Source organism: Brassica rapa, chromosome A09 (assembly GCF_000309985.2).
Source record: "Brassica rapa cultivar Chiifu-401-42 chromosome A09, CAAS_Brap_v3.01, whole genome shotgun sequence".
Taxonomy (NCBI): Eukaryota; Viridiplantae; Streptophyta; class Magnoliopsida; order Brassicales; family Brassicaceae; genus Brassica; species Brassica rapa.
The window spans coordinates 34,705,938-34,728,947 of NC_024803.2; the positions used below are offsets into that span (position 1 = coordinate 34,705,938).

The 23,010-nt window shown below is 33.3% G+C and overlaps 2 protein-coding genes and 1 non-coding gene across 3 annotated transcripts; 1 reads left to right on the forward strand and 2 right to left on the reverse strand.

The window, feature by feature from the left end:
- Positions 1 to 7,357: 7,357 nt before the first annotated feature.
- Positions 7,358 to 13,335, reverse strand: LOC103841364 (extensin-2-like). Its single transcript, XM_033280411.1, has one exon. It carries the CDS (start codon positions 9,869 to 9,871, stop codon positions 7,703 to 7,705), a length of 2,169 nt encoding a protein of 722 aa, XP_033136302.1. The 5' UTR covers positions 9,872 to 13,335; the 3' UTR covers positions 7,358 to 7,702.
- Positions 13,336 to 16,629: 3,294 nt separating this feature from the next.
- LOC103842302 lies at positions 16,630 to 20,389 on the forward strand. Its single transcript, XR_004451368.1, has 2 exons — positions 16,630 to 19,396; positions 19,627 to 20,389. It is a non-coding gene; the product is annotated as an uncharacterized LOC103842302 (transcript).
- Positions 20,240 to 22,285, reverse strand: LOC103841365 (basic leucine zipper 25). Its single transcript, XM_009117890.3, has 6 exons — positions 21,854 to 22,285; positions 21,695 to 21,776; positions 21,347 to 21,551; positions 20,983 to 21,058; positions 20,746 to 20,871; positions 20,240 to 20,657 (listed from the first exon to the last, which is right to left on the reverse strand). Exons 1-6 carry the CDS (start codon positions 22,283 to 22,285, stop codon positions 20,424 to 20,426), a joined length of 1,155 nt encoding a protein of 384 aa, XP_009116138.1. The 3' UTR covers positions 20,240 to 20,423.
- Positions 22,286 to 23,010: the final 725 nt, after the last annotated feature.

The following is a 23,010-nucleotide window of genomic DNA, read 5'->3' on the forward strand; positions in this document are numbered from 1 at the left end:
TATCTTTTCTCATAGCTGAATTAAAATTTATTAGAGGATGTTATATCTCATATCTTCTCTTGAAAACTAGGTCATTTAGAAACATAAACTAATTTGCTATATAAATATCACGCCACCCCTATTAGTTTCACGCATCTATCTTTTAAGTTTTCATATGTTTTTGATCGTTATAATTTAAATTCTACTTTTGTGATATTGCGCAGGTGTATGATAATCAATAAGTAACTCATAGACGGGAACACCATTACTGGTAATTTTTGGGAGATTCTTCTTCTCCGTTTATTTTTTTTCTATTCCTCTCCATGTTGTATCAGTGGTGATTCAACTAACAAAAATAGACGACTCTGTTTATCCAGGAACTGATCATCCCTTTCGAAAAATGTAATTCTTTTTTTTTATAAAGTTAAATCACTTATCAAAAATATAATATAGGATATGTATGCTAATCAAGTACAATTTATTTATTGTGCGTGATCCTCTTCGGTACGTCTGAGAGCCAAAAAGTATTCTCAAAGCTTTTTAAAAACTTTGAAACTCATTGACGTTGTCCTATCAATTATATAATTTGTTATCTTTTGGGGATTGTTTACATCTTTAAATATTTTTGTTAGAATTACCTTTTTTCTGACTCAAGGCTTAGAGAAGAAAACCGTAAATCATATATGCTGTTACAATGAAACCAATAATAATAAATCTCAGGTAATTCAAATCTCTCTTTTATATTTCATAGCTGATTTTTTTTATCGAAGTTATGCGTGAAATATTTGTTTTTTCTCAATTATATTTTTCTGATGTTTTAAGATTAGTGTTAAATATGATCGTTTTCTAAACGTTCTAATATATTTTTTGTTCATATGAACATAGTATAAATATCAATATGTAACATCGAATCTTTCATATTAACCATATACATATAACACAAATATTATATAGTTGTAAATATAATATCAATTTAATATTAATGTTAATGTCCGCACATGCGTGCGGGCGGTCCACCTAGTCTAATATTAAATATGTATCTATTATTTATTATTTTCATGTTTAGGAAATGAGATTATATTAATCACTATATATATATATATATATATATGCACATTGTAACATTTGTCATGTATGAGAGCTTTCATTCCCAATCTTGATACAAGGTCGGGTCTGGATACAAGTCCATCAAGCATTTGCTTGAAGGCCGATCAATATAACAATAATTTTGGGGCTAATTTTTCAAAATGTTTAGATAGCAAAGGTGGTGAAAGCAGTTGTTACATGAGTTAGACTTTAACAGCCCGGGTTTGACTTCTGACAAGTGCGTTTTTTTATTACCATATTAAACGAAAATAAAGCTAACTTTACTTAAAGAAATAGGAAATATAGTAACAGCAAAATAAAAAGGAAATAGGATAATGATCAGCATATTCCTGAGGAAAAAAAAAACTAATCGATTGTTTTCTAGTTATTCTCGTAATTCTCAGTTATTGTTTTGTTTCTCCCACAGGTTATATCATCTACGAACCATTATCCATTGGTAAAATTTTGTTTAATTATTAGACTTTTAAAAGTCCACTATGGAGTCATCTCTTTTATATCTAGTCTTTCAATCATCATTTTTTTTATGTTAATGATATATTATTTTTACATTAAATTACAGGGGCCAATTTTTTTTTCCTCGCTTCTAGTTTTGCAAATGTCAGGCACGGCCCTGTCTTGATAGAATCAATTCATTTTATTATTTTTGTTGACCTTATCTCCTTTAATTTATGTTTATTGATTTTTCTACTTTTAGTTTTATTAGTTTTGATTAAACAAAAAAAGTACGACGTGAACATTTTTGGTAGGCTGTTTTGAAAATCTGGGTTACTGTTTGACCATGTTACATGAGTGTACTTCGTTTTTTCCATTAGTAAAGGTGATCAATTGATTTCACCGCGAGTTTGAACTTGTGATCAAACTATTTCTAGGCTATGTTCAAAAATATAATAATTGTATATTTAACGAAGTAATGATGTAGATTTAAAAGTTAATAACTCCATTTATATATGTCAAATAGTTGTTTTTTTGAAACAGGCCTTAAATTTATAAACATATCTAAACTTTTAAAGTTTTAGATCCTAATATATATATATATATTTTTAAATTAATTTAATTTTTATATTCAGATCATTTTTAATTCAAAATTTTAATATTATATAGGTTATGGGATATACTCATACAGTTTTACAAAATGTAAGAAATACTTTCAAAAGCAAGTAGAGCAAAACACACAACTTGCGTCTTAAAAGATGAAAAGACAAAAGATGAAAAAGTTTAGTTAGTATCCATGGTTAACACAATTGACTTAAGCCAAGCCGACCATGTCCGCCACGTCTACCACGTGGATCATGTTTGTGGAAAAGTATTAAAAGTAAATAACACTAAAATGTTTGTGGGAAATTATATTACTTTTATAAATAATGTTACAGTACACATACGTTTACATAAAACTCATATAACCAATTTTTTTTTTTTTGTAACTGGCATTACATTTAATCAAATTTTCTAAATTAATATGAAAATATATGATAAATCAATATAATTTTCAACTAAAACATGCTTCTAAATCTTTCCAAACTATTCTTGATCTTATGCATTTTTTGTTTATTAATATCATCGATTAATTTTGATCTCCCAACAATTAAACTTTAAATAATACTTGAATTTAGGTATACAATCCATATACAAAACTCATGTTACGTAGATTACATAGTTATCCCTTGCTTGCTAGCATGTCAAGAGTTAGCAATTCATATATAATAGCAATTTACAAAAGACAACGAATAGACCACAAAGCAATCTTTGCAGGTATCAGAATAATAGAAAATACATGAAACCACATGAAGGTATTGTACCCATATTATTAATCGACATTCACAAGGAAATTGAAACTGATTGCATACATATTGTATCAAGAAAAAAAAAACAAATAAAACTTATTTAAGAATCATATTACTGGTTTTCAGTAATATGAAGGTGGTGATGAAAAATTGTACTTTACATTAAGAAAAAATAAGGTGTTAGTAGTGGGACACTTGTAATCCACTGAAAAAACAAATCCAGCCTAAAACCTTTAATCGAGTGTGAACCGACAAGAAAACCATTAGACGATTTCAATCCAGAACAAAACCCTATTTCGATTTCAATCCCGACGAGAACAACAAACAATCGTATCTAAAAGAACAAATTAGCAAACGCAGAAGAAAACCCTAATTCGAATAAAATCCCCAATCCCATTTACTCAATCCAGAACCTGTAATCGCGTCTATAACAACACACCATCGCGTCGAAAAGAAGAAAATAGCAAACCCAGACAAAAACCCTAATTCGATTGAAATCCCCAATCCCATTTCAAACCCTAATTCTATTTAAACCCCACAATCGAACCCTTTCAACCGATGAAATGAACATGCATCAAGCCCAGAAGAAAAATTAACAGACAGAGACGCCGGATTTACCTTCGACAATGACGATCACGATTCGCCCCTCTATCGCCTCCGTCACGTCTCTGGTTTTTTTTTTCCTTGGGTCGAACAAATGATTTTCTTCGCGTTTTTTTTTCACTCCCTCCACCAAAAACAAACGTGACTCCAGCCACTCACGTAACGCCAGCGCATTACGGACTCCGTCCTTTTAATCCTTAATTTAGGATTCATCCTTAGCTTAATCGATATTTTTAATGTTTATTTAATCAGAAAAAGCTAAGGATTACACTTAAGGATTGACTAACAACCCGCGTTGTACATGCTCTAAGTAGTATGATGGTGGTGAAGAGCCGTAAACATATAGTGCTAGAGAAGACGTATAGTTAATCTTTGTTGATGAGAAGGAATATGGTGGTGTTGGTGAGAAACTGTAGATATATAGTATTGGAGGAGATTTGTAGTCTATTTTTCGTGATGGAAAATAGTACGGAGGTAGTAGAAAATTGTGGATATAACAGTAGCGGAGGAGTGTTGTATTCTACCTTCGGAGATGGTGAATATGATGGGAGTGGTGGCAAGCTATATGTATATGGTTCATAGGCAGCAACCAGTGTCGCCATGATGGTAACGCTTAGAGCGTAAATGAGATGGGCTGAAGGCATGCTAGAGGAAGATCTCATATTTGTGATTTATTTTTCTCTACCTACGTTGGTTGATTTTTCTTGTTTTGGTTTTGTGTTGCTAGGGAGCACATGGGTTTATATAGCAATTTTTTTCTCTAAATCCAGCTACAATATCTTTTTCCCTGTTTTTGACTCCATCCAGATAAATCTTGGAGGCATGTCTACACGATCCTAGTAGGAGACGTGCACGAATGTTTAGAGAACGACTTAAAGAAACTTGATGGTTCCTCTAAATCCCTTCGTGGCATTTCTTGAAATTCTCTACATTTTTCGGAGGGTATTTACAAAATATGGAACTTTATAGTTTGAAAGGTTTTTTTTTTCAATTTTATTGTAATAATGAAGAAAACGTGCCCATTGGCAGCTCTTGTGCGCTTTATTTACGAAAAACTTGCAAATGAGTTTATAATATAATTAACCAATAACACTAGCAGGAATGCAATAGGTCGAGCTTCGCTCCTTTTGGAATAATGATTTGTAAGAACTTGCTAATTTTAGTGAAGAATGATACTTTAGGTCCGACAAGACGATGATTCAAATTTTGAAACATGGTGTGTTTTTTTTTCCAACAGAATAAGTACTAATTCAAATTAACTTTAGTCTCTGTCGGATACATCAAAGCTACTTTGTCGGAAATCAAAAAAATTTCTTTCGTAGTCTGCATAATTATTTAATAAATCGGTTTTTTCGGGATTTGAAACTTGGATTTCCTATAATTTGTAATAAATTAGTCTGGGATTCGAGTGTCATTTTTTTAAGTAAACTAGTTTGCATTGATTTTACAGAAAGAAAAATATTTGAGTAAATATTTTGTTGCTATTTATTTATTTTGTTTAGAGAAAAGCATATAGTGATTTAATGTTGCGAATTTGCCAAAACAACCGTTCTACTATCGTTTTACAAAACAACAAAAAGCTGTAATATAAAATTTTCTTTGTAGCAAACAAATGAAAAAGTAATATCTTTTACCTTTTTCATTCACAGTATAACTGTTTTCGCTATTAGAAATTCCTTGTCAATCTCTGCTTTGATTGGACAAGTTGCGTAGGATTCACCGTTCGAGATTAGCGACTCAAAAGACATCTCCGATGTTACACAATAATTTTCTCTATTTTTTATTCTATAATAAGGTAATTCTATTTTAAAGTTGAATTTGCCCCAATAGTTCAGTCTATAATAGAATTACTCTGAAATAGAGTGAAATATAGAGTCATTTTGATTTTTCACTTCAAATAAATAGTATAAAAACAATATTACTTTATATTCCACCCTATTATAAAGTGAACTATTGGAGCAAATCCAACTCTATAATAGAGTTATATAATAGAGTTACTATATTTTAGAGTGAAATATAAATAAAATTATTATGTACCATTGAAGATAGTCTAAATTAGGGATGACAATCAAGGACCTTGACCGCGGGCCTAGCCCGTTAAGGCTTGCTGCGGGACGGGATTGGGCATCCCTTTGGTAAGCCCGCAAAATTGTGGGCCTCGCGGGACGGGTTCAAAACAGGACGGGTCGAAAGCGGGACAGGTCGAACGCATGATGGGCTTAACCTGCGGGAATTTGAAGACTCGCAAACCTAAGTCCCCATTTCTGCTTTTGCCTAAAACATTGAGAGAGAGAGAGAGAGAGAAGGCGATTCGACGTTATGTAGCTCCGGTGATGGTGGTTTCATGGTCGATGATGCTTCCGGTCTCCCAAGCGCCTTCGATCTACACCGGTGGAGCTTTTTCGAGTCATCATAAGAAGTTTGAAAACTCATTTTCCACGGAAGAAGAAGATCTAGTTCCCACCATGGGTTCTTCATAATTTTTCCTATATGTATTTGTTCACATTATCATACATTTTGGAGTTTTAGGTTTCAATATATCTCTAACTAACTTCTATTATTCTTATTTGCAGAAGATGAAGTTGATGGTGAAGAAGAAAAATTTCCATCTTTTTGTCGCTTGTTGGTGATAAAGATGAAGAACAAGAAGTGTGATTGGTGTTTTCTTTTTATTTATTTTTGGGATTAGCATCTTTAATTTGGCGTTGGTTTTATTAAATTTGGATTCAGAAAACTAAAGCATTTGTTATGAATTTATGAGATAATATTTGGATTCAGCAACTAAAGTATCGTTTATTTTTAAAATGTTTGGAGTCTAACAAAAATAAATAAACTAGTGTTTTGATCCAACTAAAATTTTCAACTAACAAGGGTATTGTCTTATCCAGTTCAATCATTGACTAAACTCACTGATTGATATGTCATGAAACTGATAAAGCGTCATGAATCATGTCTTGAAGCGTTCAGTAGCCATATGTCTGTTTGTAATTCTATGTTCCACGGGCCGATCCACAAAAGCCTACATATTTTGCGGTACGGGTTTGGTCAGTCATTTTGAGGACCGCAGCCCGTGCGGACCTGACCCACTGTGACCCACTCGAAGACGAGCCCGCTACGGTACGGGACGGATCAACCTGTTTAACATTCCTAGTCTAAACACGACTTGGTGTGACTGATTTTCTTTTATACTAGCCAAAAAAAAGTTTGTTTATATACATTAAAAAAATCGACTGAAAATTTTAAATGTCCTTTCATACTGGGCGTTTGAATCGATGGACTGAGTAACTTAATTATGTTCTGGACCAGACATGTCCTCACGGCTAAGTTGAAATAACCTGCAAAGCTTATTTTTATGTTTCCAACATATGCAATGGAGGTATCATGAGGGCCTGTGAAGTATCATGCAAGGGAGGATTCAGGAGTTTGGGAATAATTATGAAATGGAACTTCAAGAACCTGCCTTGTCTTACACATTATGCGATGTGTCTTTCCAAAGCTCTGATACCTCACCATGCATATCTGTAAAAGAACATATACATAGCTCGTAAGCATCATTAGCCCAAAAGGACCTTGCTGGCTCTTCTCTCCTTTCCATTTCACAGCTTCAAGTTTCAAGATATATTTAGTGTATCTCCATACATTCATCATTGTCTAATTTACTGTGTAGGGAGACAACAGCCTCTTCCCACAAGCTTACGTCTTACATTTACGTTTGTCATTGTATCTCAACACAAATGGTGGATGATTAAAAGATCTACCGTATCAGTATTCACTACGTTTCCATTTTCGGGAGTTTTATGACTTTATCGACGTCAATATATTTTCAGTCAAACTGAAGATTTATTGTTAGTTTTCTGGCGCTAGACTTTGTTGCATGCATAATCATGTTTCCGAACAAGACTACAATGGAATTTTAAATAATCTTTGCAATTTAGGTATGCAATCCATATACAAAACTCATGTAACCAGGATTACGTAGTTGTTCAAAACTACCATGTCAAGAATAAGCAATTCATAATCACAATTTGCAAATGACTACAGATAGACCACAAGCAATCTTTGCAGAAATTTAATAACAGAAACACACACAAAACCATATAAAGGAATTATAACCAAATTATTAAGACATTCCCAAGAAAATTAAAATTGATAGCATACATGTTATAACAAGAAATGAAATATGAAATCACATAACATTCAATAGCTCATTTAAGAGTAGCATTTACTGGTTTTCAGTAATATGTAGCTGGTGGTGGTGGAGATTTGTACTCAACTTTTGGAGAAGGAGAATAATAAGGTGGTGGTGGAGAACTGTAGACATATGGAGGTGGAGGGGACTTGTAGTCTACTTTAGGGGATGGAGAGTAGTATGGTGGTGGGGGTGGAGAGTTGTAGACATATGGTGGTGGAGGAGACTTGTAGTACACCTTAGGTGAAGGTGAGTAGTATGGTGGTGGTGGTGAGCTGTAAACATATGGTGGTGGAGGAGACTTGTATTCAACCTTAGGAGACGGTGAGTAGTATGGTGGTGGTGGTGGTGAGCTGTAAACATATGGTGGTGGAGGAGACTTGTAATACACCTTAGGTGAAGGTGAGTAGTATGGTGGTGGTGGAGAACTGTAAACATATGGTGGTGGAGGAGATTTGTATGTTACTTTTGGTGAAGGAGCATAACATGGAGGAGGTGGTGGGCAGACACATACATGCGGGTGTGGTGGAGATTTGTAATGAACTTTAGGAGATGGTGAATAGTATGGTGGTGGTGGAGAGCTGTAGACATATGGTGGTGGAGGGGATTTGTAGTGTACCTTTGGAGAAGGAGAGTAGTATGGTGGTGGTGGAGAACTGTAAACATATGGTGGTGGAGGAGACTTGTAGTGTACCTTAGGAGAAGGTGAATAATATGGTGGTGGTGGAGAACTGTAGACATACGGTGGTGGAGGAGATTTGTATACAACCTTAGGAGATGGAGAATAATATGGTGGTGGAGGAGAACTGTATACATACGGTGGAGGAGGAGACTTGTACTCAACTTTAGGAGATGGTGAGTAGTATGGTGGCGGTGGTGGGGAGCTGTAAACATATGGTGGTGGAGGAGACTTGTAATCTACCTTGGGAGATGGAGAATAGTATGGTGGTGGTGGTGAGTTGTAGACATACGGTGGAGGAGGAGACTTGTACACAACCTTAGGAGATGGGGAATAATATGGTGGTGGTGGAGAGCTGTAGACATACGGTGGTGGAGGAGACTTGTACTCAACCTTAGGAGATGGTGAATAATATGTTGGTGGTGGTGGAGAACTGTAGACATATGGTGGTGGAGGAGATTTGTAGTCAACCTTTGGTGATGGCGAGTAGTATGGAGGTGGTGGTGGAGAACTGTAAACATATGGTGGTGGAGGAGATTTGTATTCAACCTTAGGAGATGGTGAGTAGTATGGTGGTGGTGGTGGGGAACTGTATACATACGGTGGAGGAGGAGACTTGTACTCAACTTTAGGAGATGGTGAGTAGTATGGTGGTGGTTGGGAGCTGTAAACATATGGTGGTGGAGGAGACTTGTATTCAACCTTAGGAGATGGTGAATAGTATGGTGGTGGTGGAGAACTGTATACATATGGTGGTGGAGGAGACTTGTACTCAACTTTAGGAGATGGTGAGTAGTATGGTGGTGGTGGTGGTGAGCTGTAAACATATGGTGGTGGAGGAGACTTGTATTCAACCTTAGGAGATGGTGAATAATATGGTGGTGGTGGTGGAGAACTGTAGACATACGGTGGTGGAGGAGATTTGTAGTCTACCTTTGGTGATGGAGAGTAGTACGGAGGTGGTGGTGGAGAGCTGTAGACATACGGTGGTGGAGGAGACTTGTACTCAACCTTAGGAGATGGTGAATAATATGGTGGTGGTGGTGGAGAACTGTAGACATATGGTGGTGGAGGAGATTTGTAATCTACCTTTGGTGATGGAGAGTAGTACGGAGGTGGTGGGGGAGAACTGTATACATATGGTGGTGGGGGAGACTTATACTCGACTTTGGGAGATGGTGAGTAATATGGTGGTGGGGGAGAACTGTAGACATATGGAGGTGGGGGAGATTTGTAGTCAACTTTAGGTGATGGGGAATAGTAAGGAGGTGGTGGGGAACTGTAGACATACGGTGGAGGAGGTGATTTGTAGTCAATCTTTGGTGATGGAGAATAGTATAGTGGTGGTGGTGGTGAAGAACTGTGGATATATGGTAGGGGAGGAGTGTTATATTCTATCTTTGGAGATGGTGAATATGAAGGGAGTGGTGGCAAGCTGTATGGTTCATACGCAGCAACCATTGCTGCCATGATGATAACGCCTAGGGCGTAAGTGATATGGGCTGAAGGCCCCATCCTGGAAGAAGGTCTCATTCTGATTTTTTTTTTCTTACCAACGTTTAGGTTGGTTAGTTTTTCTTGTTTTTGTTTGTGTTGTAAGGAATGGGGTAATGAGTTTATATAGCAAAGTGTTTCTCTAAATCCAGCTCTGCAATTTGTTTAATTTGGACTCCATCCAACTAAATCGTGGAAGCATGTCTACACGTTGCGAGTATGAGACGTGCATGAACGTTTGGAGAGCGTCAACTAGCCGCTTTCCATTTTTTTAATGACAAGTCCACGAAGAGCTTTGTACAACATGGATGCATGATTTAGTTCATTGTTCTAGGTCCACCGAAATCCCTCGTACCGTTTGAATATCAACCAAAGATGTTTATGCTGACTGCTGAGAATAGTATCCATTAAGACATGATCTCATGGAATTAGCTTTTTATAACCGCGAACAAGACAAGACGGGTTAACTAACATTATTTATGTAATTTGAAGTCTTCTTAATCCGAAATTAAAACTGATCGGCTTTATAACACTCTGAATTTTCATACGACGTAAGCTATTAGAAGATGGTCGTCAAACACATGTGTATCGAATTAGATACAGACTTGGGATGCAAGCGGGTTACTTATCATCAATCATACAAAACCAATGATAATTCTTAATTAAGTGCGTTGAATAACTCAAAAAAGAAAGGTATAAATACAAAATAAATGAGTTGTAAAAGGTATAAAATAAACATACTAGCTCAATGAACAAAATGATGCATCCATGATATACAAAATTCTTCTTGAACATATGATTTAAGAATGGAAAGTGGCTTGTTGACGTTCTCTTAAAGTTCGTGCACGTCTCATAGTAGCATCGTGTAGACATGCATACATTAATTTGTTAAATGGAGAACAAATTAAACAGGGAAAAGAAAAGTGTAGAGCTGGATTTTTTTTTTTTTTTTGGGTCACTGTAGAGCTGGATTTTAGATGAAAGCTTTTCTATATAAACCCACCCAAACACGAAAAACTAACCAACGTATTAGGCGTTGGTAGAGAAAAGAAAATCACAATGAGATCTTTTTCTAGGATGGGGCCTTCAGCCCATCTCATTTACACTCTAGGTGTTACCATAGAAAAGCAGCCGATTAGTTCTTTTTTTTTGGTAAAAATGTTAAAGTATTATTACCAGATTTTAATTTTTGACAGAAGAACGGAGATTACAAGAAGCGGATGAATTGAAAGCATCTAAACAGAGACGCAACCTAATCGAAAACAGGAACCGACACAACAGGAGAACCGCTAACCGGACGCCTTGACTAACTCGGAACAAACTACTTGCCACAAAAGGAGGAACCATGTGAATGCGAGAGTCGGAACCCGGTAGAAATTGGTATGCCCGATGATCCGCTCTTTAGGATAAGGTTCAACCAAGAACAGCTTGTAGACGACCTCCTTAGCTGCAGCTAACCCAGGCTGACAGTAAAACCCGAGGACAAGCACTCCCGCAGGACAAGGTCGAGCCATTATTCAGGAAGGATGACCGTTGAGAAGCGCCACACCACCGCATCATTAACAGAACAGACAACCACCGGCCACACCACTCCACGAGTAGAGCAGTCAGGAGCAAGCCCTGGATCAGGCCCCTGAAGCAAACCGAAACCGCACGCGCCGCCACAGAACCGAGGACCCTGGATGACAAAACCACAGACCCTTAGTCCCACGCGCCTCCACGTCGGAGAACCCGACGTAGATCTACTCTGCCTGAGACGATGTCTTCACCAGACGATGTCTACAAAGCCGATTAGTTCTTCAACTAAGAGTGTTATCATTTGATGGATTTCTAAGGTTTTTTTTGACTGTGCTCGGACATATCCAAACTTGATACAAATTTGAAATTAGTCTATATTTAACATCAAACGCTTTAATATGTATGGAACTTACATTGTGTTGATAACATGTTGAGGTGGTCGGTTTATAGATGAGTCAGTTTATTTTAAGTTAAACATCATCATTTGACTCATCTATACTATTAAAATAGAAGTCACAATCTAATTCATATGCAATATTTCACTTTTGATTATCTATTAGAAAGTCATAAAATTTAGTATCATTTAATTTCACATTAACATCACATAAGTTCTACATTGCACAAATCGACTAATGTATTGTCTATGATATTAAAAACACAATAAAACCTTTCTTCTTTTTTGTGTTCAAAAAAGAAGAAAGGTTTTATTGTGTTTTTAATATCATAGACAATACATTAGCATCACATAAGTTCTACATTAGTCGATTTGTGCAGAGTTTTTATTATAGTTGTCACGATTTATATTATATAGAAAGGTTTTATATACACAATAAAACCTTTTTATATAATATAAATCGTGACTACTATAATAAAACTTTGTAATGTCTACATAAATTCTACATCGCATAAATCGACTAATGTCTAGGGCCGATCTCCTTGCCATAGAAGCTCGTTCCCAAAATTCTCTATTTCTCCATGTAAACTCTGTAATTCTGAATTAGCTAGCTTCACATGCTAACCATTTTTACTTTGAATTAATAATACATGGAGCTTGACGTCAAAAAAAAAAGACTACTATGATAAAATATTTTTATCAAACGCTATATGATTTCAACTCGTGTTTCTTCTTCAGGTTTACAACATCAAGAAACCTCAAAGTTTTTCCATAGATATTTTAAGTGGATCACTGAAACTACTCTAAACATATAATTAATATATAGTATTGTATCAGTGTTGTGGCAGCCATGAACAAACACTCAAACACGACTTGAAAAGTTGCTGATACGGTATTTTTTTTAATTATCACTAGATCTTGATCCGCACAACCGTGCAAGTTTTTTTTTATTTATATACTACAATTTTTTAGTTTATATAACAAAATTAACCAATAACTTAATGTAATTTAGTGTTATATATTATATAATTCAATAATAACTATGTTTACTTGGCTTATATAATATTACTATAAATTTTGTATTTTTGTAACAACAATTATTTTAGAAACTTTATTATGTAACAATATTACTTTACATACTTTTTGTTTTAAATTTATATGAAAGCAAATTAAATTGGATCTACATAGTAGAAAATATATTTTTTGAGATACTGTAAAGAATTTCTTTTAAAGAAAAACTATAAAAATTGTACTTCAAAATATGTTTGTAGTAAATATCATATTTTCAAAATGCACTAAGTTGGATAAAATATCTTCTTTTAATTTGAAATAGAAATGAATATTTCTAACAAAATCTTTGTAAATTTTATTTTTGAAAATTAATCAGTTTAGATTGTTATTATCAGTGAATATATAATTATAATACTTTATATAATTTTACATTTTCATATATAAATCAAAGCTAAAATAAATTTTAATTTCTTATTATAGTTTATGATAACTAAAATTAAAATTAATTACTTTTGGATATAAAATTTAAATTGATTCCGAAAATATTTTAAAAAGATTTTTTAGAACTTTCTTAAAAAAATATTTATATTTTTAATTGAACTTATTATAATTAATCCATGTAAAATTTGATAAATTTTTTAAAAATGGTCCAAATGAAAAAATAACGCATGAAAAAATCATCACTAAAATATATATATATTAAAAATATTATATATTTATCAATACATATTATATATTAAAACATAAGTCACAACATTGATTTATTTATGATTTTAAAAAAAATAGACTTAATAGATATATTCCTATAAAGTCATATTATATTAATCTTATCATTTATATTTTAGGCCTACCAGAAATTTTTATTGGGCTATCAATAATTAGATTTAAACAATAGATGATTCATTGGATTTATAGATAGTATAATTTAAATAGATATAATTTAATGTTGTAATACTATACCTCCATATGTTAATTATTTAAATATTTGTCGATGTTAACTTTTAAAAGTATAAATATTTTTTTTAAATAACAAAAATAATATTATCTAACAATGAAATCTTTACTACCTTAAACAAATGAAAACAAATTTTAAACTATATAGTTTATTTTAAAAATTAAATAAAAACTAAATGTTTAATTATTTACTCGATAATATAAATCTATGAAGCGAAAAGTTTAATTTTTTAAAAACTTTCTAAATTTTTGAAATATTACTATATATTTGCATATGATAATAAAATAATATTTTACTAATCTTTATATATATATTGTTACGATTTTAATAATTAAATAATAATCCAAATATATATAGAAGAAGATACAAATACATGTGAAAGTTTGAAACAATCTATTCAATGAAACAAATATATCGTAAACTTATTATGTTTTAAAAATTGATAGATATATATATATATAATAATATATATACCAATTTAGAATTAAAAATAAATGTTTATATAAAAATAAATAAAAACAAAAACCCGCACGGTTGCGCAGATCAAGATCTAGTGTTTGTTAACACAACATCTATATAAATATTTGATACATGTATAATGTATAACATTTTTAATAATAACACTTATTATAAAAATACAATAGTGTTAGGATTTTAATATTTGATTTGATTTTATTATTTGCATGGTGAAATTCTAACATTATTTTATTTGCATACTAAATGTTAATTGTTATTATTATTACTTAGATCATATGCAGGTATTAACTCTAGAATAATTAAATTTTATTATTATTAAGTAGATTATAAATGGTTATATGCAACTATAATTATATATTGACGGAATAAATATATTTTCGAAATTATCCATTATTAATAATATTTTGATGGAATAAAAAGATAACTAAATATCTTGTTAAGATATTGTTATGAAAATACAAAAAATAATGTAAGCAACTTTATAGGAATGGTCCATTTAAAATATCACACATGAAAAAAGTCATGACTTCTATTTTAATAGTATAGATGATCGTGTCATCTATTAATCCTTTTTGTTGAGATTTTGTTATACACAAGTCAATATTATTTTCTTTGAACATAATGTTACATCATTATACACCTTTACTACAGTATCCAAAATAAAATCCGAATTATTCCATTAAAAATGTGGATATATTCTTCCAACCTTAAACATAAATTGGCTCACATTTTTTTTAAAAAACAACTAATTATTATACATAAATTTTGGTATTTATAACCATTTTTTGTTAACTAATCAACTAATATCAATGAAAATATTGCCAAATAGTTAACAATATCTTTAAATTAACTTATTCCCCAAATTGTGCTCAACTATCCATATATAATTATATATCGTCAATATATTGATTATATCTTATAGGTATATTTCTTTTACTAATACAAAATTTTGGTATAGTTCGCCGGTGTTTTTCACCAAATATTTGTAAGATATTGCAATCATTTTTAAGGCAACCTATAATATCTCAACTAAAAAATTTTGACATGACAATAATTTTATATTGTACCAAACTCTACATATATTAATGAGTTTAATAATTAAAAACAAATCCAAAATATAATATAATTGTGTTTGAAAAACTCATATAAACATTTAGAAATATGGTTTATATTAGAATATATATCATTCTTGAAATAAAAACAAAATGTCTATATATGTATAAATGAAAATAAACACCCCCGCAACTAATTCTAATTTCTAATTAAAATAAATTTACCTCGCATCGAACCCGAATTCGAGACATTAATAATATATCACTAATCATTTGTGTTAGTGAAAAATTGTTGTTTATTATGCAAACAAACCTATTTAACTATTTGAAATATCTCAAGACATCATGTTTAGATATTGTTTTAATCTTGTCAAAAGTAAAGGATTAAACCTGATGTTGACTAAATTTATATACTCTATATTGTTATAAATATCAGTTGATATATGGTAAGTAAAATAAGGTCCTACAAGGTCAACTTCGCACAACTATTTTTACCACAGTGATATGATTTTCTTCAAACTATATATATAACTAGGTTAAGATCCGCGCCTTGCGCGGAATGAACATTATATATAAATTATTTTTAAGTATTATATATTTTTTACATATTATGAAATAACAAATATATATTGAATAATTAAAAGTTTAGTAACTATTACGTATATAATTAAATTGGTACAAATACTTAAATAAATTATATTAATACAGAAAAACACTTTTTTCTATTTTATATGGTATAAAATTAAGTTTAAATGATATTAACATAGGTATATAGTACATTTTTAATATTGACATTTGTTAAAAAATATTTTAGACTCATATTATTTTTGATCAGTTGTATTTATTTATAACAATTTTTTTTAAAATCAATGATAACAATAAAACATTTGTGGGATGTTTAATAGTTTTAGTAATTTATAATTTTAAAAACATTCAATGCAAAGTTTAAAAACTAAATATTAAGTTGTTAATAAATGTTCAAAATGTTTATCAAAAAAATTCAAAGCAAATTCAAAATTAAAATACTTATGTATTTATATGGTATATAATTTTTTTAAAAATTAATATATATATATATATATGATATTTATTAAATGAGATTTCCTACTTATGTAATTTCGTAATTATGTGTATCTTGTTATAACATAAATTTTAAACCATAGATCAAAAAACATTCAATGTGAGATTTTTAACAATTTTAGTCATTTATATTCGTTTTTAAAAATTCAAAATATAACATATAAGAAAAAATCTAAATTTTTATTATATAGTTAATGTGGTTGTTTAATTTATTTTAATAAGTTAAAATTTTAAAAAATAATAGAGAATAGACTAATTTTTATCAAATCTTTATTATTCAAAATCATTAATTGTCATATATACTTTAGCCACATTAGGTAATTCCGTGATTTTTATTTAAGGAAACAATGAAGAACATTATGATTAATTTATTGTTAGTTTAATAAAAAGCTTATTATATATGTATATAGACCAACATATTTTTCTAAGGATTCTAAGAATGAATGTGGTGATGACATGTGGCTACAAAAATATGTTGTAATGCTTCTCTTTTAATATATAGGGGATAAGAAGCTTACTTTAAGACTGAAGCAAGTAGTATTTTGCTTAGTATCTTATACATCATCAAGCAGAGTTTGCTTTTCCAATAACACCTTTCTGTACATGTCCAATTCATAGTGAGTGTGATTACAGTCTTTACAAGCTTATTAACTAAACTGTTATCCTTTGTTCAGTCAAAGGTTTGGGGAAATAGCATTTTTGTAATCACTGCAGATGAACAAGTAAAAGGTTACGGTACCAGATTGATGAACCACCTGAAACAACATGCACGTGATGTTGATAGATTGACGCACTTTCTTACTCATGCACAACAATGCTGTTGGTTATTTAAAAAAAAAAAATGGTAAACCATTCCCCGGAGAGAGAATGTGAAATCCCCGGTGGCCACGCGCTGTGGAAATCTGGTGTGGTGCGGATTCGAACTCGGGTCCTTTGGGGATCCACGGAACAAATCTCTGGGGTGTAATTCATATTCTCTGCAATAGTTGGCTCTATGCTTAATCTGGAAATAGACGTCAACCAACTGGTAGTACTAGTACATATCTTGGTCGGGGAATGAACCAGTTTATTGCATTCAACGTATTCTATATGTTATCGTAGCTATAAGGGAATAAGTTAACTGAGTTGAACCTGGTCTATGGGAGGGGATGCCATATATATATCCTTGTTGCACTTGTTAGAAAATAACAATATGATTAATGTGGTTGTCAGTGGCCTTCATTTGCTGTTACCATGTTTCTAAAAATTTAAGACCAGCAACATAAAGGTGAGGTAGTCTTTGTAAAATGATGAGTCCTTGAATGAAACGCAAGAACCTCTACGCAATCGTTGTATACTGTATTTTTGTTTGAATAATCCTTTTCATGATGATTTTGGGTTTATGGTTCCAGAATGTTAAATGTATGCATCTCTGAAAAATTATGTTTCCGCACTTTGCTACAAGTCCACTTTTTGTGTATTGAAGTTCTGTGATTTTGTCTTTACTTATAATTTTTCACTAAGTTTATCTGTTATGTCTATTTTCTTGTGTAGGGTTTTACGAAAGAGCTTTACTTGGAGAAAGATGTACGGAATGGGTATGTAAACGATGTCTCTCTTAAATTCAAACTGCTCATTACCATGCTCAACTTCTGTGCTTTATATGATTGAATCAGTCGAGCATTTGTGGTCCCTGTTAAGCTCACAAATCTTAGAACAAAAGCATTTTATCTAGTAGCTGATTATGCAAATAAAAAGCTTTGTATTTTCCTAGGTTCATTAAAGACCATGATGGCGGTCTCCTTATGGAATGCAAAATTGATCAAAAGCTTCCATATACAGATTTGTCATGCATGAATACGCCAGCAAAGAAAATTAAGCCACTGAATATATTTAAACTCTTGATGAAATATTTTCTTGAGCCTTCTAGTTCTACGGTTTATGAAGCTGTTGTTTCACTTTCTATATGTTCACTATTTACCTCTGACGTTGTGGATAATTCTGGTAAGACTAAAGAACAGAAGCAAAACAAACCTGAGGGCTAGATTCAGTTATGCTATCTTAGTCAATGAAGATTTTTATTTTCCCTATGAGCTCAAGAGTCAAGCTGACACTACACACCACTTTGAAAAACCATACACAGCGTAAAAACACCACTAAAGTGTAGTTATTCATCACTATCTTATTAAATTATAAAGGGCTTTGGTGATTTGACCCTAAAGATCCTCAGATTCTGATCCCCGTCAACTTTTGCAATGACAGGCAATTGATATACGGATAAAAGAGTTATCGAATTGTGAGGAAGTATATCACGTACTTGAATTTCAGAAGGTAAACATCAATGGTTGCGTGTCTTTGTGATTATTACACAAGTCGCAGCAAAAACACCCCTTTTTAAGTACTATAATAAACGTTTAATGTGCTAATTTCTGCAGAAAGAAGATGGAAGTCCTAAAAGGATCAGAGCTGAGAATATACCTGGCTTAAAGTCATATTTATATTTCATGCCTATTATTGCAGTTTGTTACTCATAAATAGAATTTTCTCCATTAACTTGTGCTAGTGGCTCCATCTAGTATCTGATCAAGTTAATATGCATGTGCTAAGATTCCTGCATTGGTTAGCTATGAATTTGGGCTTAAAATGTTAAACTTAAGTAGGCTTTAATATAGTTTAACCATTTCCTAAATGTAGGTTTCAATCTGTAGTTCATTTTCTCATGCTGTGTAGTTATATTTCAATAATTGCTAATACATAAGTTATGGAATACTATTACAGGGGACGCAGGTTGGACCCCGGATCAGTGGGGGCACACTCGTTACAAATTATTCAATGGTTTTGTTGATAATGCGACAAAGCAAAAGCAGTTGAATGCACCTATACGCGTGCTTTTAATGATAAGTTTTCTTCACCTCAGTACTTTGTCATTACATCACATTACATTATAGTATGTTACTGCAATTACTATGCCATTTTGCTTGACAAGCTGGAGTAACTTCAACAGACAATGCAAGATCATGCTGATGCGTGGCCTTTCAAAGCGCCAGTTGATGCCCTCGATGTCGCTGATTATTATGACATCATTAAAGATCCCATAGGTAAGAGTACACTAAATTATCATGCTACGTAAATTCGTTTTGTTATGCTTCTACTATCCCTCGAAGCATTAATACCCTACAAATAAAGTTAATAATTTAGGAATAAATGCAACCTAGTCAAGAGAATACCTTCTTTATCTAGGATGAACAAATTTGCAAAGTAGGAGACAGGCCTATAATGTTTGTTCTGTAAAGAGATGTTTGAACCAACATGGTGTATGTGAACACAGATCTGAAGACAATTGCAAAGAGAGTAGAATCAGAAGAGTACTACGTGACGCTTGATATGTTTGTGGCTGATGCGAGACGGATGTTCAACAACTGTAGAACTTACAACTCTCCGGACACCATTTACTACAAATGTGCAACCAGCCAGGTAACAAGGCTTCTTTATTTTCTTACCTTTCTTTTCTTCTCTTACTCGTTTAATTAAAAATGTGAATTTTTCTTCTTTTTTTGTCTTGAAAGGTTGGAAATACAAGCAGCTCTCCAGTCTGGTGCTAAATCTCAATAGAAGGATGGTAAAGTGATGTTACTATACTCGGTGTAACTGAGATATTTTTACTTATTAGCATTGTTGATCGTTTATGATGTATATTTGCATACGAATATGCTTAATGTTTAGGAATATTGATATAATTTAGAAGACCAAGTCTTACCAAAGTTTCCCATATTTTCTCATTTGGTGCATCCATTCACTTTCTCGCTCTATATATGATGTCACATTTGTCCTGGTTAGGTAATCCGTTGAACTATGCCACTGCCAGGCTGATGTAAATGTGTACAACTATGTTTTTGTGTTGACAATTTCAATGTTGGTTGCGTTAGACACCTTACCGCTTCTGACTACCAAGCAGGTCGTTAAAGACTTAAAGTTAACATCCATCCAAATATTTCCAAACATAAATGGGTACATCATCATCACCCTTACATATAACACCATCCTGAAGTCGCACAGTAAATAAGAAAAGAAGAGCAAGATAAGAGTTATTTCAAAAATCACAAAGTCGATGACTCAATCCTGGGGTTAATGCTTGTGATTCCAATGGGGCATGGTTTCGTACATGTTCTTCGGATTAGTAGCAAACTGATTCTGCAAGCCTTCACGGTTCACCTCTACTCTCTGATTTGGTGCTGAACCGGCACCAGTAGTACTTGGGATTCTCGGTGTGTTGTTCACTGGCATGCCCATGTTTGGTCTTCCCCACTGCAAAGGGTTCACTCCTGTCACTCTTTTCACTGTTTCTTCTGCCATCTTAACCTGCACAAGATTGTACCAATGCAATAAAACTTCGTTAAAACATTAGATAGAGAATCATATTCCTGGGTGAGTTTGCAACAATGTGTACCTTTGTTCTTAGGGTTTCGATATCAGCTCTTAGAATTCTGTTGTCGACAGCAGCTGCATCATACTTCTGATTCATGTCACCAAGACGACCAAGTAAAGTCGAATGCTCAGCTCTTAATTGGTTTACCTACAAAACATGAAAACATTTCCTATAAATATCAATGGCACGCTGCTGAATAGGAAGAAAAGGTATCGAGAAACGTAGATGCATATGAGCAAACAATTGTAAGACAAGAACCTGTGTATCAAATTCATTCATTTGTTCTTGCTTTCTTCTCCTGGAGCGCCTAGCTGATTCTCGGTTTGAGAGCATCCTAACCAACCAATTTCCAAATATTACAAATAAATTATAAATTGGACTCGGCTTTAGACTTAACGACCATCTTTCCACTTTCAAAAAGATTTTTGTAAGAACAACATAAAACTAACTGAAACATTCTTCTTCTAGATTTCAGTTTTTACTTTCCCTTTAAGGAAAGTAGAAACTCCCTGCCACAAACATTTCCCCATAACACTTCCAAATTGGACGTATCTCTCTCTATATATGAAGTGATTATCAGATAAAAAAAGATCCAAGATACAAAAGTTCTCAAGAATTGTACCTCCTAGCACGCTTAACGTCAGTAGGATCTCCATTATCAGCTGTTTCCATGTCTCCATCAAGATCATCATCATCAGAATCATCTCGTGATGAAATACTCGTAGTCTGCCTTGCTGGAACAACATCTGGTTTCCTTTTAACGCTTGTTGAAGGAATAGATCTAACAGATGAAGCACCGGGTGAGGTTTGTGCCACAACAACAGAGCCTAGAATAGTTTTAAAAAAAAAAACATTATCCACACAATCCGAAAAAAAAAAAACATTTCACCCAAAGACTATTAAACCATAATCAAAGGAACTTAATTAGATATTCCACAAGGATCACTCATCTAAACAATAATGATATAACCTTGAGCTGGAGATCCCACCGGAGGAGATAGCTTTTGATTCACACCTGAGGCACTCGAATCTTCCGGCTTCACAGCTCCCACCTGTGTAAAGAATCAAAACCAATCAAAATCAAATCGATCAACAAACACAAACCAAGAGACGGATCTAAAAGCCGTACACGACGCGCAACGGCAGCGCACGCGATCTCGAGCTTGCTCTTGAGAATCGCATGGTACTGATTCGGATCGACACAATCTGAATCCAACGGATCAGAAGCAGACCGCGCACGATCTCGATTCCCCTGATCATCCGCTGGATTCCGCGGCGGCGGCGGCGGCGGCTTCTGTATTTCGACGACATCTGCGGTTTCGTCGACGGTGGAAAGAGACTGCTCGGACTGAACCGGCGGAGGCGACCTAACGTTGATCGTGGTAGGGCTTTCGTCGGAGCCGGACATCTCCCGGAGGAGTCTCTGGAACGCCCACTCCGATTGGCTTCGAGTCATCCCGTCCGGCATGTTCTGCGACGGTACTGATCCCGGAGAGGGTTCCGGAGGGGGAGGGGGCCAGAAGGAGTCGGTCAAATCATCGACAGAGAAGACGATGTGCATCGCTTACCCAATCGCCTTCTTCAGATTTCTCTCTCTCTCTCTTTTGATTTTTTTTTTTGTCTTTTTTCTCTCTCTAAAATGGTGTTGTCTTACGTGGAGACGCCATTATAGATTAGATGACGCTTACGCGTTACCGCGTTTAATTGGACGCTTTTACCCTTTTTTATTCTTCTTTATAAAATCCTCAAATCAGGATGCTTCATGTGAACAATCATTCCGCCTGCTTCCTACTTTTAACAAAAATGATACGGCTGCTTTCTCTCTTTTTTTTTTATAAATTAAAAAGAGACAATTAGCTAAATATACATAAATGAAGTCCAGTAATCTACACATAGTGTGACGTAATAGGTATGGCTTGGTGTGTTGTTAATAGGTTGAGTCATACCTATTACGTCATGAGTTGACGATTTTACCTTCGCATCATGATGAAACTTCTATGTACGTATTATGTCGCTCCAGAGAGCAAAAAAGTGTGTCTAAATTGCTAATTATATCACTTTTACTCTACTCGTTTACTCTAGTTTTTGAGACGAAAAGATGGACAGTAAAAAAGTATTTTTTAAGTAAATAATTCTCAGAAACTTTTATTTTACAAACCATGTATCATTTAAAGACAAATCTTTTATAACATTTTATCAAAATATTAATGAGTTTTACAAACAATTATCAATTAACAACAATTTTTTTTTGTGACATCATACAACAATTTATCAGCACTTTGATAT